At 64.1% G+C, this 17,595-nt stretch overlaps 1 protein-coding gene across 1 annotated transcript in view; it reads left to right on the top strand.

Annotated features, from left to right (window-relative positions):
* The window catches only part of LOC144253110 (ribosome quality control complex subunit TCF25-like), a 43,433-nt gene extending 26,138 nt beyond the window's left edge, over positions 1–17,295 (top strand). Inside the window, 2 exon segments of the mRNA XM_077795013.1 lie at positions 1,685–1,730; positions 17,107–17,295. Of these exon segments, the coding sequence (XP_077651139.1) occupies positions 1,685–1,730; positions 17,107–17,295 (235 nt within the window).
* Positions 17,296–17,595: the final 300 nt, after the last annotated feature.

Raw genomic sequence — 17,595 nt, forward strand, 5'->3', positions numbered from 1 at the left:
TCCCCATCCAGGACCTTGGCCTTGCTCCACCCAGCTCCCCAAACTTGACCCAGGCCTTTTTCCCACAGCCAGGCCCCCATCCCTGAACCTGGCCTTGCTCACACAGCCAGCTCCCCATCCCAGGCCTTGGCTTTGCTCCCACAGCCAGCCCCCCATCCCTGACCCTGGCCTTATTCCCACAGCCAGCTCCCCATCCCTGACCTTGTCCTTGCTCCACCCACAACCCCATCCCTGACCCTGGCCTTGCTCCACCCAGCTCCCAATCCCTGACCCTAGCCTTGCTCCACCAAGCTCCCCATCCCTGACCTTGGCCTTGCTCCACCCAGCTCCCCATCCCTGACCCTGGCCTTATTCCCACAGCCAGCTCCCGAACCCTGACCTTGGCCTTGCTCCACCCAGCTCCCCATCCCTGACCCAGGCCTGTTCCCACAGCCAGTCCCCTATCCCTGACCCAAGCCATGCTCCATTCAGGTCTCCATCCCTGACCCTGGCCTTGCTCCCACAGCCAGCTCCCCATCCCTTACCCAGGCCTTGCTCCACACAGCTTCCCATCCCTGACCCAGGCCTTGCTCCACAGCCACCTCCCCATCCCTGACCCTGGCCTTGCTCCACCCAGCTCCCCATCCCTGACCCAGGCCTTGCTCCATGCAGCTCCCCATCTTTGACCTTGGCCTTGCTCCACCCAGCTCTCCATCACTGACCCAAGCCTTGCTCCCACAGCCAGCCCCCTGCCCTGACCCTGGCCTTATTCCCACAGCAAGCTCCCCATCCCTAACCCTGGCCTTGCTCCACCCAGATCCCCATCCCTGACCCAGGCCTTATTCCGAAGGCCAGTCCCCCATCCCTGACCTAGGCCTTGCTCCACCCAGGTCCCCATCCCTGACCCTGGCCTTTCTCCCACACCCAGCTCCCCATCCCTGACCTTGGCCTTGCTCCACCCAGCCCCCCATCCCTGTCCCTGGCCTTGCTCCCTGAGACAGCACCCCATCCCTGACCTTGGCCTTGCTCCCACAGCCAGTCCCCCATCCCTGACCCTGGCCTTGCTCCCAAAGCCAGTCCCCCATCCCTGACCCTGGCCTTGTTCCCACAGCCATTCCCCAATCCCTGAACCAGGCCTTGCTCCACCCAGCTCCCCATCCCTGACCCAGGCCTTATTCCGAAGGCCAGTCCCCCATCCCTGGCCCAAGCCTTACTCCCACAGCTAGCCCCCCATCCCTGACCCAGGCCTTGCTCCACTAACAGCCCCCCATCCCTGACCCAGGCCTTGCTCCACAGCCAGCTGCCCATCCCTGACCCAGGCCTTGCTCCCACAGCCCGACCCCATTCCCTGACCCAAGCCTTGTTCCCACAGCCAGTCCCCCATCCCTGACCCAGGCCGTGCTCCCATACCCAGCTCCCCATCCCTGAAATTGGCCTTGCTCCACCCAGCTCCAATCCCTGACCCAGGTCTTGCTCCCGCAGCCAGTCCCCTGCCCTGACCATGGCCTTGTTCAACACCCAGCTCCCCATCCCTGACCATAGCCTTGATCCACCCAGCCCCCATCCCTGACCCTGGCCTTGCTCCCACAGCCAGCCCCCCATCTATGACCTTCGCCTTGCTCCACCCAGCAGCCCATCCCTGACCCATGCCATGCTCCCACAGCCAGCCCCCAATCCCTGACCCAAGCCTTACTCCCAAAGCCAGCCGCCCATCCCTGACCCACCTTGTGAGTCTGTACCTTGCTCCCACAGTCAGTCCCCCATCCCTGACAAAGGCCTTGCTACACCCAGCTCCCCATCCCTGACCCTGGCCTTGCTCCCACAGCCAGCCCCCCAAGCCTGACCCTGGCCTTACTCCACCCAGCTCCCCATCCCTAACCCAGGCCTTGCTCCACCCAGCTCCCCATCCCTGACCCAAGTCTTCCTGCCACAGACAGCTCCCCATCCCTGAACCAGGCCTTGCTCCACCAGCTCCCAAACACTGACCCAGGCCTTGCTCCCACAGCCCAACCCCAATCCCTGAACCAAGCCTTGCTCCCACAGCCAGTCCCCCATCCCTGACCCAGGCCTTCTTCCCAAGGCCAGTCCCCCATCCCTGACGCAGGCCTTGTTCCCAAGGCCAATCCCCCATCCCTGACCCAGGCCTTGCTCCACCCAGCTACCATCCCTGACCCAGGTCTTGCTCTAACCAGCTCCCCATCCCTGACCCAGGCCTTGCTCCCACAGCCAGGCCCCCATTTCTGACCCAGGCCTTGCTCCACAGCTAGCCCCCCATCCGTGACCCAGGCCTTGCTCCACAGCCAGCTGCCCATCCCTGACCCAGGCCTTGCTCCACCCACCTTCCCATCCCTGACCCAGGCTTGCTCCCACAGCCAGCTCCCCATCCCTGACACAGGCCTTGCTCCACCCAGCTCCCCATCCCTGACCTTGGCCTTGCTCCACCCAGCTCCCCATCACTGACCCAAGCCTTGATCCAACAGCCAGCCCCCTGCCCTGACCCCGGCCTTATTCCCAAAGCCAGCTCGCCATCCCTGACCTTGGCCTTGCTACACCCAGCTCCACATCCCTGACCCAGGCCTTGTTCCCAAGGCCAGTCCCCCATCCCTGACCCAGGCCTTGCTCCAGAAAGCTCCCCATCCCTGACCCAGGCCTTGCTCCTATACCCAGCTCCCCATCCCTGACCTTGGCCTTGGTCCACCCAGCTCCCATCCCTGACCCAGGTCTTGCTCCCGCAGCCAGTGCCCTGCCCTGACCATGGCCTTGTTCAACACTCAGCTCCCCATCCCTGACCATGGCCTTGATCCACCCAGCTCCCCATCCCTGACCCTGGCCTTGCTCCCACACCCAGCTCTCCATCCCTGACCTGGGCCTTGCTCCACCCAGCTCCCCATCCCTGACCCAGGCCTTGTTCCCACAGCCAGTCACCCATCCCTGACCCAGGCCTTGCTCCACCCAGCTCCCCATACCTGACTCAGTCCTTGTTCCCACAGCCAGTCCCCCATCCCTGACCCATGCCTTGCTCCACCCAACTCCCCATCCTTGACCCAGGCCTTGCTCCCACACCCAGCTCCCTATCCCTGACCTTAGCCTTGCTCTACCCAGCTCCCATCCCTGACCCAGGTCTTGCTCCTACAGCCAGTCCCCTGCCCTGTCCATGGCCTTGTTCCCAAACCCAGGTCCCCATCCCTGACCTTGGCATTGCTCCACCCAGCCATCATCCCTAACCCTGGCCTTGCTCCCACAGCCAGCTCCCCATCCCTGACCTTGGCCTTGCTCCACCCAGCTCCCCATCCCTGACACTGGCATTGCTCCCAAAGCTAGTCCCCCATCCCTGACCCTGGCCTTGTTCCCACAGCCAGTCCCCCATCACTAACCCAGGCCTTGCTGCACCCAGCTCCCCATCCGTGACCCAGGCCTTGCTCCACCCAGCTCCCCATGCCTGACCCAGGCCTTGTTCCCACAGCCAGCCCCCAATCCCTGACCCAAGCCTTACTCCCACAGCCAGCACCCCATCCCTGACCCAGGCCTTGCTCCACAGCAAGCCCCCCATCCCTGACCCAGACGTACAACCACAGTCAGCTCCCCATCCCTGACCCTGGCCTTGCTACACCCAGCTCCCCATCCCTGACCCAGGTCTTGCTCCACCCAGCTCCCCAACCCTGACCTTGGCCTTGCTCCGCCCAGCTCCCCATCAAAGACCCAGGCCTTGCTCCCACAGCCAGCCCCCTGCCCTGACCCTGGCCTTATTCCCACAGCAGCTCCCCATCCCTAACCCTGGCCTCGCTCCACCCAGCTCCCCATCCCTGACCTTGGCTTTGCTCCACCCAGCTCCCCATCCAGGACCTTGGCCTTGCTCCACCCAGCTCCCCAAACTTGACCCAGGCCTTTTTCCCACAGCCAGGCCCCCATCCCTGAACCTGGCCTTGCTCACACAGCCAGCTCCCCATCCCAGGCCTTGGCTTTGCTCCCACAGCCAGCCCCCCATCCCTGACCCTGGCCTTATTCCCACAGCCAGCTCCCCATCCCTGACCTTGTCCTTGCTCCACCCACAACCCCATCCCTGACCCTGGCCTTGCTCCACCCAGCTCCCAATCCCTGACCCTAGCCTTGCTCCACCAAGCTCCCCATCCCTGACCTTGGCCTTGCTCCACCCAGCTCCCCATCCCTGACCCTGGCCTTATTCCCACAGCCAGCTCCCGAACCCTGACCTTGGCCTTGCTCCACCCAGCTCCCCATCCCTGACCCAGGCCTGTTCCCACAGCCAGTCCCCTATCCCTGACCCAAGCCATGCTCCATTCAGGTCTCCATCCCTGACCTGGCCTTGCTCCCACAGCCAGCTCCCCATCCCTTACCCAGGCCTTGCTCCACACAGCTTCCCATCCCTGACCCAGGCCTTGCTCCACAGCCACCTCCCCATCCCTGACCCTGGCCTTGCTCCACCCAGCTCCCCATCCCTGACCCAGGCCTTGCTCCATGCAGCTCCCCATCTTTGACCTTGGCCTTGCTCCACCCAGCTCTCCATCACTGACCCAAGCCTTGCTCCCACAGCCAGCCCCCTGCCCTGACCCTGGCCTTATTCCCACAGCAAGCTCCCCATCCCTAACCCTGGCCTTGCTCCACCCAGATCCCCATCCCTGACCCAGGCCTTATTCCGAAGGCCAGTCACCCATCCCTGACCTAGGCCTTGCTCCACCCAGGTCCCCATCCCTGACCCTGGCCTTTCTCCCACACCCAGCTCCCCATCCCTGACCTTGGCCTTGCTCCACCCAGCCCCCCATCCCTGTCCCTGGCCTTGCTCCCTGAGACAGCACCCCATCCCTGACCTTGGCCTTGCTCCCACAGCCAGTCCCCCATCCCTGACCCTGGCCTTGCTCCCAAAGCCAGTCCCCCATCCCTGACCCTGGCCTTGTTCCCACAGCCATTCCCCAATCCCTGAACCAGGCCTTGCTCCACACAGCTCCCCATCCCTGACCCAGGCCTTATTCCGAAGGCCAGTCCCCCATCCCTGGCCCAAGCCTTACTCCCACAGCTAGCCCCCCATCCCTGACCCAGGCCTTGCTCCACTAACAGCCCCCCATCCCTGACCCAGGCCTTGCTCCACAGCCAGCTGCCCATCCCTGACCCAGGCCTTGCTCCCACAGCCCGACCCCATTCCCTGACCCAAGCCTTGTTCCCACAGCCAGTCCCCCATCCCTGACCCAGGCCGTGCTCGCATACCCAGCTCCCCATCCCTGAAATTGGCCTTGCTCCACCCAGCTCCAATCCCTGACCCAGGTCTTTCTCCCGCAGCCAGTCCCCTGCCCTGACCATGGCCTTGTTCAACACCCAGCTCCCCATCCCTGAAATTGGCCTTGCTCCACCCAGCTCCAATCCCTGACCCAGGTCTTGCTCCCGAAGCCAGTCCCCTGCCCTGACCATGGCCTTGTTCAACACCCAGCTCCCCATCCCTGACCATAGCCTTGATCCACCCAGCCCCCATCCCTGACCCTGGCCTTGCTCCCACAGCCAGCCCCCCATCTATGACCTTCGCCTTGCTCCACCCAGCAGCCCATCCCTGACCCAGGCCTTGCTCCCACAGCCCGACCGCAATCCCTGACCCAAGCCTTGCTCCCACAGCCAGTCCCCCCATCCCTGACCCAGGCCTTGCTCCATAGCCAGCTCCCCATCTCTGACCCAGGACTTGCTCCACCCAGCTCCCCATCCCTGACCCATGCGTGCTCCCACAGCCAGCTCCCCATCCCTGACCCTGCCTTGCTCCACCCAGCTCCCCATCCCTGACCCAGGCCCTGCTCCACCCACCTTCCCATCCCTGACCTTGGCCTTGCTCCACCCAGCTCCCCATCCGTGACCCAAGCCTTGCTCCAACAGCCAGTCCCCCATCCCTGACTTGGTCTTGCTCCACCCAACCCTCCATCCCTGACCCAGGCCTTGTTCCCACAGTAGTCCCCCATCCCTGACCCAGAGCTTGCTCCACCCAGCTCTCCATCCCTGACCCTGGCCTTGTTCCCACACCAGTCCCCCATCCCTGACCCAGGCCTGCTCCACCCAGCTCCCCCTCCGTGACCCAAGCCTTGTTCCCACAGCCAGTCCCCCATCCCTGACCCAGGCCTTGCTCCACCAAGCTCCCCATCCCTGACCCAGGCCTTGCTCCTATACCCAGCTCCCCATCCCTGACCTTAGCCTTGCTCCACCCAGCTCCCATCCCTGACCCAGGTCTTGCTCCCGCAGCCAGTGCCCTGCCCTGACCATGGCCTTGTTCAGACTCAGCTCCCCATCCCTGACCATGGCCTTGATCCACCCAGCTCCCCATCCCTGACCCTGGCCTTGCTCCCACACCCAGCTCTCCATCCCTGACCTGGGCCTTGCTCCACCCAGCTCCCCATCCCTGACCCAGGCCTTGATCCCACAGCCAGTCACCCATCCCTGACCCAGGCCTTGCTCCACCCAGCTCCCCATACCTGACTCAGTCCTTGTTCCCACAGCCAGTCCCCCATCCCTGACCCATGCCTTGCTCCACCCAACTCCCCATCCTTGACCCAGGCCTTGCTCCCACACCCAGCTCCCTATCCCTGACCTTAGCCTTGCTCGACCCAGCTCGCATCCCTGACCCAGGTCTTGCTCCTACAGCCAGTCCCCGGCCCTGACCATGGCCTTGTTCCCACACCCAGGTCCCCATCCCTGACCTTGGCCTTGCTCCACCCAGCCATCATCCCTAACCCTGGCCTTGCTCCCACAGCCAGCTCCCCATCCCTGACCTTGGCCTTGCTCCACCCAGCTCCCCATCCCTGACCCTGGCATTGCTCCCAAAGCCAGTCCCCCATCCCTGACCCTGGCCTTGTTCCCACAGCCAGCTCCACATCCCTGACCCAGGCCTTGTTCCCAAGGCCAGTCCCCCATTCCTGACCCAGGCCTTGCTCCAACAAGCTCCCCATCCCTGACCCAGGCCTTGCTCGTATACCCAGCTCCCCATCCCTGACCTTAGCCTTGCTCCACCCAGCTCCCATCCCTGACCCAGGTCTTGCTCCCGCAGCCAGCTCCACATCCCTGACCCAGGCCTTGTTCCCAAGGCCAGTCCCCCATCCCTGACCCAGGAGTTGCTCCAACAAGCTCCCCATCCCTGACCCAGGCCTTGCTCCTATACCCAGCTCCCCATCCCTGACCTTAGCCTTGCTCCACCCAGCTACCATCCCTGACCCAGGTCTTGCTCCCGCAGCAAGTGCCCTGCCCTGACCATGGCCTTGTTCAGACTCAGCTCCCCATCACTGACCATGGCCTTGATACACCCAGCCCCCCATCCCTGACCCATGCCTTGCTCCACCCAACTCCCCATCCTTGACCCAGGCCTTGCTCCCACAACCAGCTCCCTATCCCTGACCTTAGCCTTGCTCTACCCAGCTCCCATCCCTGACCCAGGTCTTGCTCCTACAGCCAGTCCCCGGCCCTGACCATGGCCTTGTTCTCACACCCAGGTCCCCATCCCTGACCTTGGCCTTGCTCCACCCAGCCATCATCCCTAACCCTGGCCTTGCTCCCACAGCCAGCTCCCCATCCCTGACCTTGGCCTTGCTCCACCCAGCTCCCCATCCCTGACCCTGTCATTGCTCCCAAAGCCAGTCCCCCATCCCTGACCCTGGCCTTGTTCCCACAGCCAGTCCCCCATCCCTAACCCAGGCCTTGCTGCACCCAGCTCCCCATCCGTGACCCAGGCCTTGCTGCACCCAGCTCCCCATCCCTAACCCAGGCCTTGTTCCCACAGCCAGCCCCCAATCCCTGACCCAAGCCTTACTCCCACAGCCAGATCCCATCCCTGACCCAGGCCTTGCTCTACAGCAAGCCCCCCATCCCTGACCCAGACTTACTCCCACAGTCAGCTCCCCATCCCTGACCCAGGCCTTGTTCCCACAGCCAGTCACCCATCCCTGACCCAGGCCTTGCTCCACCCAGCTCCCCATACCTGACTCAGTCCTTGTTCCCACAGCCAGTCCCCCATCCCTGACCCATGCCTTGCTACACCCAACTCCCCATCCTTGACCCAGGCATTGCTCCCACACCCAGCTCCCTATCCCTGACCTTAGCCTTGCTCTACCCAGCTCCCATCCCTGACCCAGGTCTTGCTCCTACAGCCAGTCCCCGGCCCTGACCATGGCCTTGTTCCCACACCCAGGTCCCCATCCCTGACCTTGGCCTTGCTCCACCCAGCCATCATCCCTAACCCTGGCCTTGCTCCCACAGCCAGCTCCCCATCCCTGACCTTGGCTTTGCTCCCACAGCCAGCCCCACATCCCTGACCCTGGCCTTATTCCCACAGCCAGCTCCACATCCCTGACCTTGTCCTTGCTCCACCCACCTCCCCATCCCTGACCCTGGCCTTGCTCCACCCAGCTCCCAATCCCTGACCCTAGCCTTGCTCCACCAAGCTCCCCATCCCTGACCTTGGCCTTGCTCCACCCAGTTCCCCATCCCTGACCCTGGCCTTATTCCCACAGCCAGCTCCCGAACCCTGACCTTGGCCTTGCTCCACCCAGCTCCCCATCCCTGAACCAGGCCTTGTTCCCACAGCCAGTCCCCTATCCCTGACCCAAGCCATGCTCCATTCTGGTCTCCATCTCTGACCCTGGCCTTGCTCCCACAGCCAGCTCCCCATCCCTTACCCAGGCCTTGCTCCACACAGCTTCCCATCCCTGACCCAGGCCTTGCTCCACAGCCACCTCCCCATCCCTGACCCTGGCCTTGCTCCACCCAGCTCCCCATCCCTGACCCAGGCCTTGCTCCATGCAGCTCCCCATCCTTGACCTTGGCCTTGCTCCACCCAGCTCTCCATCACTGACCCAAGCCTTGCTCCCACAGCCAGCCCCCTGCCCTGACCCTGGCCTTATTCCCACAGCAAGCTCCCCATTCCTAACCCTGGCCTTGTTCCACCCAGATCCCCATCCCTGACCCAGGCCTTATTCCGAAGGCCAGTCCCCCATCCCTGACCTAGGCCTTGCTCCACCCAGGTCCCCATCCCTGACCCTGGCCTTTCTCCCACACCCAGCTCCCCATCCCTGACCTTGGCCTTGCTCCACCCAGCCCCCCATCCCTGTCCCTGGCCTTGCTCCCTGAGTCAGCTCCCCATCCCTGACCTTGGCCTTGCTCCCACAGCCAGTCCCCCATCCCTGACCCTGGCCTTGCTCCCAAAGCCAGTCCCCCATCCCTGACCCTTGCCTTGTTCCCACAGCCATTCCCCAATCCCTGAACCAGGCCTTGCTCCACGCAGCTCCCCATCCCTGACCCAGGCCTTATTCCGAAGGCCAGTCCCCCATCCCTGGCCCAAGTCTTACTCCCACAGCTAGCCCCCCATCCCTGACCGAGGCCTTGCTCCACTAACAGCCCCCCATCCCTGACCCAGGCCTTGCTCCACAGCCAGCTGCCCATCCCTGACCCAGGCCTTGCTCCCACAGTCCGACACCAACCCCTGACCCAAGCCTTGCTCCCACAGCCAGTCCCCCATCCCTGACCCAGGCCTTGCTCCATAGCCAGCTCCCCATCTCTGACCCAGGCCTTGCTCCACCCAGCTCCCCATCCCTGACCAAGGCGTGCTCCCACAGCCAGCTCCCCATCCCTGACCATGGCCTTGTTCCCACACCAGTTCCCCATCCCTGACCCAGGCCTTGCTCCACCCAACTCCCCCTCCGTGACCCAAGCCTTGTTCCCACAGCCAGTCCCCCATCCCTGACCCAGGCCTTGCTCCACCAAGCTCCCCATCCCTGACCCAGGCCTTGCTCCTATACCCAGCTCCCCATCCCTGACCTTGGCCTTGCTCCACCCAGCTCCCATCCCTGACCCAGGTCTTGCTCCCGCAGACAGTGCCCTGCCCTGACCATGGCCTTGTTCAACACTCAGCTCCCCATCCCTGACCCAGGCCTTATTCCGAAGGCCAGTCCCCCATCCCTGGCCCAAGTCTTACTCCCACAGCTAGCCCCCCATCCCTGACCGAGGCCTTGCTCCACTAACAGCCCCCCATCCCTGACCCAGGCCTTGCTCCACAGCCAGCTGCCCATCCCTGACCCAGGCCTTGCTCCCACAGTCCGACACCAACCCCTGACCCAAGCCTTGCTCCCACAGCCAGTCCCCCATCCCTGACCCAGGCCTTGCTCCATAGCCAGCTCCCCATCTCTGACCCAGGCCTTGCTCCACCCAGCTCCCCATCCCTGACCAAGGCGTGCTCCCACAGCCAGCTCCCCATCCCTGACCATGGCCTTGTTCCCACACCAGTTCCCCATCCCTGACCCAGGCCTTGCTCCACCCAACTCCCCCTCCGTGACCCAAGCCTTGTTCCCACAGCCAGTCCCCCATCCCTGACCCAGGCCTTGCTCCACCAAGCTCCCCATCCCTGACCCAGGCCTTGCTCCTATACCCAGCTCCCCATCCCTGACCTTGGCCTTGCTCCACCCAGCTCCCATCCCTGACCCAGGTCTTGCTCCCGCAGACAGTGCCCTGCCCTGACCATGGCCTTGTTCAACACTCAGCTCCCCATCCCTGACCATGGCCTTGATCCACCCAGCCCCCCATCCCTGACCCTGGCCTTGCTCCCACACCCAGCTCTCCATCCCTGACCTGGTCCTTGCTCCACCCAGCTCCCCATCCCTGACCCAGGCCTTGTTCCCACAGCCAGTCACCCATCCCTGACCCAGGCCTTGCTCCACCCAGCTCCCCATACCTGACTCACTCCTTCTTCCCACAGCCAGTCCCCCATCCCTGACCCATGCCTTGCTCCACCCAACTCCCCATCCTTGACCCAGGCCTTGCTCCCACACCCAGCTCCCCATCCCTGACCCTGGCCTTGCTACACCCACCTTCCCATCCCTGACCCAGGTCTTGCTCCACCCAGCTCCCCAACCCTGACCTTGGCTTTGCTCCGCCCAGCTCCCCGTCACTGACCCAGGCCTTGCTCCCACAGCCAGCCCCCTGCCCTGACCCTGGCCTTATTCCCACAGCAGCTCCCCATCCCTAACCCTGGCCTTGCTCCACCCAGCTCCCCATCCAGGACCTTGGGCTTGCTCCACCCAGCTCCCCAACCTTGACCCAGGCCTTGTTCCCACAGCCAGGCCCCCATCCCTGAACCTAGCCTTGCTCACACAGCCAGCTCCCCATCCCAGGCCTTGGCTTTGCTCCCACAGCCAGCCCCCCATCCCTGACCCTGGCCTTATTCCCACTGCCAGCTCCCCATCCCTGACCTTGTCCTTGCTCCACCCACCTCCCCATCCCTGACCCTGGCCTTGCTCCACCCAGCTCCCAATCCCTGACCCTAGCCTTGCTCCACCAAGCTCCCCATCCCTGACCTTTGCCTTGCTCCACCCAGCTCCCCATCCCTGACCCAGGCCTTGTTCCCACAGCCAGTCCCCTATCCCTGACCCAAGCCATGCTCCATTCAGGTCTCCATCCCTGACCCTGGCCTTGCTCCCGCAGCCAGTTCCCCATCCCTTACCCAGGCCTTGCTCCACACAGCTTCCCATCCCTGACCCAGGCTTTGCTCCACAGCCACCTCCCCATCCCTGACCCTGGCCTTGCTCCACCCAGCTCCCCATCCCTGACCCAGGCCTTGCTCCATGCAGCTCCCCATCCTTGACCTCGGCCTTGCTCCACCCAGCTCTCCATCACTGACCCAAGCCTTGCTCCCACAGCCAGCCCCCTGCCCTGACCCTGGCCTTATTCCCACAGCAAGCTCCCCATCCCTAACCCTGGCCTTGCTCCACCCAGATCCCCATCCCTGACCCAGGCCTTATTCCGAAGGCCAGTCCCCCATCCCTGACCTAGGCCTTGCTCCACCCAGGTCCCCATCCCTGACCCTGGCCTTTCTCCCACACCCAGCTCCCCATCCCTGACCTTGGCCTTGCTCCACCCAGCCCCCCATCCCTGTCCCTGGCCTTGCTCCCTGAGTCAGCTCCCCATCCCTGACCTTGGCCTTGCTCCCACAGCCAGTCCCCCATCCCTGACCCTGGCCTTGCTCCCAAAGCCAGTCCCCCATCCCTGACCCTTGCCTTGTTCCCACAGCCATTCCCCAATCCCTGAACCAGGCCTTGCTCCACGCAGCTCCCCATCCCTGACCCAGGCCTTATTCCGAAGGCCAGTCCCCCATCCCTGGCCCAAGTCTTACTCCCACAGCTAGCCCCCCATCCCTGACCGAGGCCTTGCTCCACTAACAGCCCCCCATCCCTGACCCAGGCCTTGCTCCACAGCCAGCTGCCCATCCCTGACCCAGGCCTTGCTCCCACAGTCCGACACCAACCCCTGACCCAAGCCTTGCTCCCACAGCCAGTCCCCCATCCCTGACCCAGGCCTTGCTCCATAGCCAGCTCCCCATCTCTGACCCAGGCCTTGCTCCACCCAGCTCCCCATCCCTGACCAAGGCGTGCTCCCACAGCCAGCTCCCCATCCCTGACCATGGCCTTGTTCCCACACCAGTTCCCCATCCCTGACCCAGGCCTTGCTCCACCCAACTCCCCCTCCGTGACCCAAGCCTTGTTCCCACAGCCAGTCCCCCATCCCTAACCCAGGCCTTGCTCCACCAAGCTCCCCATCCCTGACCCAGGCCTTGCTCCTATACCCAGCTCCCCATCCCTGACCTTGGCCTTGCTCCACCCAGCTCCCATCCCTGACCCAGGTCTTGCTCCCGCAGACAGTGCCCTGCCCTGACCATGGCCTTGTTCAACACTCAGCTCCCCATCCCTGACCATGGCCTTGATCCACCCAGCCCCCCATCCCTGACCCTGGCCTTGCTCCCACACCCAGCTCTCCATCCCTGACCTGGTCCTTGCTCCACCCAGCTCCCCATCCCTGACCCAGGCCTTGTTCCCACAGCCAGCTCCCCATCCCTGACCTTAGCCTTGCTCCACCCAGCTCCCCATACCTGACTCACTCCTTGTTCCCACAGCCAGTCCCCCATCCCTGACCCATGCCTTGCTCCACCCAACTCCCCATCCTTGACCCAGGCCTTGCTCCCACACCCAGCTCCCCATCCCTGACCCTGGCCTTGCTACACCCACCTTCCCATCCCTGACCCAGGTCTTGCTCCACCCAGCTCCCCAACCCTGACCTTGGCCTTGCCCCGCCCAGCTCCCCGTCACTGACCCAGGCCTTGCTCCCACAGCCAGCCCCCTGCCCTGACCCTGGCCTTATTCCCACAGCAGCTCCCCATCCCTAACCCTGGCCTTGCTCCACCCAGCTCCCCATCCAGGACCTTGGGCTTGCTCCACCCAGCTCCCCAACCTTGACCCAGGCCTTGTTCCCACAGCCAGGCCCCCATCCCTGAACCTAGCCTTGCTCACACAGCCAGCTCCCCATCCCAGGCCTTGGCTTTGCTCCCACAGCCAGCCCCCCATCCCTGACCCTGGCCTTATTCCCACTGCCGGCTCCCCATCCCTGACCTTGTCCTTGCTCCACCCACCTCCCCATCCCTGACCCTGGCCTTGCTCCACCCAGCTCCCAATCCCTGACCCTAGCCTTGCTCCACCAAGCTCCCCATCCCTGACCTTTGCCTTGCTCCACCCAGCTCCCCATCCCTGACCCAGGCCTTGTTCCCACAGCCAGTCCCCTATCCCTGACCCAAGCCATGCTCCATTCAGGTCTCCATCCCTGACCCTGGCCTTGCTCCCGCAGCCAGTTCCCCATCCCTTACCCAGGCCTTGCTCCACACAGCTTCCCATCCCTGACCCAGGCTTTGCTCCACAGCCACCTCCCCATGCCTGACCCTGGCCTTGCTCCACCCAGCTCCCCATCCCTGACCCAGGCCTTGCTCCATGCAGCTCCCCATCCTTGACCTCGGCCTTGCTCCACCCAGCTCTCCATCACTGACCCAAGCCTTGCTCCCACAGCCAGCCCCCTGCCCTGACCCTGGCCTTATTCCCACAGCAAGCTCCCCATCCCTAACCCTGGCCTTGCTCCACCCAGATCCCCATCCCTGACCCAGGCCTTATTCCGAAGGCCAGTCCCCCATCCCTGACCTAGGCCTTGCTCCACCCAGGTCCCCATCCCTGACCCTGGCCTTTCTCCCACACCCAGCTCCCCATCCCTGACCTTGGCCTTGCTCCACCCAGCCCCCCATCCCTGTCCCTGGCCTTGCTCCCTGAGCCAGCTCCCCATCCCTGACCTTGGCCTTGCTCCCAAAGCCAGTCCCCCATCCCTGACCCTGGCCTTGTTCCCACAGCCATTCCCCAATCCCTGAACCAGGCCTTGCTCCACCCAGCTCCCCATCCCTGACCCAGGCCTTATTCCGAAGGCCAGTCCCCCATCCCTGGCCCAAGCCTTACTCCCACAGCTAGCCCCCCATCCCTGACCCAGGCCTTGCTCCACAGACAGCCCCCCATCCCTGACCCAGGCCTTGCTCCACAGCCAGCTGCCCATCCCTGACCCAGGCCTTGCTCCCACAACTCGACCGCAATCCCTGACCCAAGCCTTGCTCCCACAGCCAGTCCCCCATCCCTGACCCAGGCCTTGCTCCACAGCAAGCCCCCCATTCCTGACCCAGACTTACTCCCACAGTCAGCTCCCCATCCCTGACCCTGGCTTTGCTACAACCAGCTCCCCATCCCTGACCCAGGTCTTGCTCCACCCAGCTCCCCAACCCTGACCTTGGCCTTGCTCCGCCCAGCTTCCCATCACTGACCCAGGCCTTGCTCCCACAGCCAGCCCCCTGCCCTGACCCGTGCCTTATTCCCACAGCAGCTCCCCATCACTAACCCTGGCCTTGCTCCACCCAGCTCCCCATCCCTGACCTTGGCTTTGCTCCACCCAGCTCCCCATCCAGGATCTTGGTCTTGTTCCACCCAGCTCCCCAACCTTGACCCAGGCCTTGTTCCCACAGCCAGGCCCCCATCCCTGAACCTGGCCTTGCTCACACAGCCAGCTCCCCATCCCAGACCTTGGCTTTGCTCCCACAGCCAGCCCCCCATCCTTGACCCAGGCCTTGCTCCACAGCGACCTCCCCATCCCTGACCCTGGCCTTGCTCCACCCAGCTCCCCATCCCTGACCCAGGCCTTGCTCCATGCAGCTCCCAATCCCTGACCCTAGCCTTGCTCCACCAAGCTCCCCATCCCTGACCTTGGCCTTGCTCCACCCAGCTCCCCATCCCTGATCCTGGCCTTATTCCCACAGCCAGCTTCCGAACCCTGACCTTGGCCTTGTTCCACCTAGATCCCCATCCCTGACCCAGGCCTTGTTCCGAAGGCCAGTCCCCCATCCCTGACCCAGGCCTTGCTCCACCCAGCTCCCCATCCCTGACCCTGGCCTTTCTCCCACACCCAGCTCCCCATCCCTGACCTTGGCCTTGCTCCACCCAGCCCCCCATCCCTGTCCCTGGCCTTGCTCCCTGAGCCTGCTCCCCATCCCTGACTTTGGCCTTGCTCCCACAGCCAGTCCCCCATCCCTGACCCTGGCCTTGCTCCCACAGCCAGTCCCCCATCCCTGACCCTGGCATTGTTCCCACAGCCATTCCCCAATCCCTGAACCAGGCCTTGCTCCACGCAGCTCCCCATCCCTGACCCAGGCCTTATTCCGAAGGCCAGTCCCCCATCCCTGGCCCAAGCCTTACTCTCACAGCTAGCCCCCCATCCCTGACCCAGGCCTTGCTCCACAGACAGCCCCCCATCCCTGACACAGGCCTTGCTCCACAGCCTGTTGCCCATCCCTGACCCAGGCCTTGCTCCCACAGCCCGACCCCAATCCCTGACCCAGGCCTTGCTCCTATACCCAGCTCCCCATCCCTGACCTTGGCCTTGCTCCACAGCCAGCTCCCCATCTCTGACCCAGGCCATGCTCCACCCAGCTCCCCATCCATGACCTAGGCGTGCTCCCACAGCCAGCCCCCCAAGCTTGACCCTGGCCTTGCTCCACCCAGCTCCCCATCCCTGACCCAGGCCTTGCTCCACCCACCTCCCCATCCCTGACCTTGGCCTTGCTCCACCTAGCTCCCCATCCCTGACCCAAGCCTTGCTCCAACAGCCAGTCCCCCATCCCTGACCTTGGCCTTTCTCCACCCAACCCTCCATCCCTGACCCTGGCCTTGTTCCCACACCAGTCCCCCATCCCTGACCCAGGCCTTGCTCCACCCAGCTCCCCCTCCGTGACCCAAGCCTTGTTCCCACAGCCAGTCCCCCATCCCTGACCCAGGCCTTGCTCCACCAAGCTCCCCATCCCTGACCCAGGCCTTGCTCCTATACCCAGCTCCCCATCCCTGACCTTAGCCTTGCTCCACCCAGCTCCCATCCCTGACCCAGGTCTTGCTCCCACAGCCAGTGCCCTGCCCTGACCATGGCCTTGTTCAACACTCAGCTCCCCATCCCTGACCATGGCCTTGATCCACCCAGCCCCCCATCCCTGACCCTGGCCTTGCTCCCACACCCAGCTCTCCATCCCTGACCTGGGCCTTGCTCCACCCAGCTCCCCATCCATGACCCTGGCCTTGCTCCCAAAGCCAGTCCCCCATCCCTGACCCTGGCCTTGCTCCCACAGCCAGCCCCCCATCCCTGACCCTGGCCTTCCTCCCACAGCCAGTCCCCCATCCCTGACCCCTGCCTTGCTCCAACCAGCTCACCATCCCTGACCCTGGCCTTGCTCCACCCAGCCCCCCATCCCTGACCCAGGCCTTGCTTGCACAGCCAGCTCCCCATCCCTGACCTTGGCCTTGCTCCACCCAGCTCCCCATCACTGACCCAGGTCTTGCTCCCACAGACAGCCCCCCATCACTGACCCTGGCCTTGCTCCCACAGCCAGCCCCCCATCCCTGACCCTGGCCTTGCTCCCACAGCCAGTCCCCCATCCCTGACCCCGGCTTTGCTCCATCCAGCTCACCATCCCTGACCCTGGCCTTGCTCCACCGAGCCCCCCATCCCTCACCCAGGCCTTGCTTGCACACCCAGCTCCCCATCCCTGACCTTGTCCTTGCTCCACCCAGCTCCCCATCACTGACCCAGGTCTTGCTTCCACAGACAGCCCCCCATCCCTGACCCAGGCCTTGGTCCAAATTTATAAACTGCGCATGTCACCACGCCCCTTGATGAGAAACCGGTAGTGAGGGCAGAGAGTGAGTCCCTTTCCGGAGGACCGTTAGCTCAGCCCCCCTCACTTTCCTTGTGGCTTCCTGAGAGCAGGAGCCCTCCATGCCGCCCCTGCAGCCGTTGCCTGGGCTGGAGCGCCCGAGGAGCTGCGCTACTGGAACTGTTGCAGCTGGAGTTGTAGCCGCCATGGAGGCGGCCCGAACCGCCGCCAAGGCTGTCGCTGGAGCCCACACCGCGGGAATCCAGTGCCGCCGCTGCTGCTGCCCTGAACCCACGCTGTAGCCGTCAGAGCACAAGAATCTGTAGAGCCAACGCCATGTCGGAGCGATGCTGCAGGAGCACAGGAACCCTGGCAGCCCATGCCGCCTCAAGAGTGTGGGATCCCCTGGGCCCACATGGAGCTTATTCTGGCTTCTGGATTCATCGCCAACCAACTCCCAGGTGCCTGTAGATGTAGGGATTGTTTATAGTTGTGGGTGCTCAGGGTAGCATTCCCATGTCTGGACCCAGAGTGAGTGGGTGCACACACATGGCTGTGAGGATATGTGGCTGGAGTATGCATGTATTAGAAAGTATGTGTAT

The sequence above is a fragment of the Urocitellus parryii genome, unplaced genomic scaffold, assembly GCF_045843805.1.
Source record: "Urocitellus parryii isolate mUroPar1 unplaced genomic scaffold, mUroPar1.hap1 Scaffold_95, whole genome shotgun sequence".
Lineage (NCBI taxonomy): Eukaryota > Metazoa > Chordata > Mammalia > Rodentia > Sciuridae > Urocitellus > Urocitellus parryii.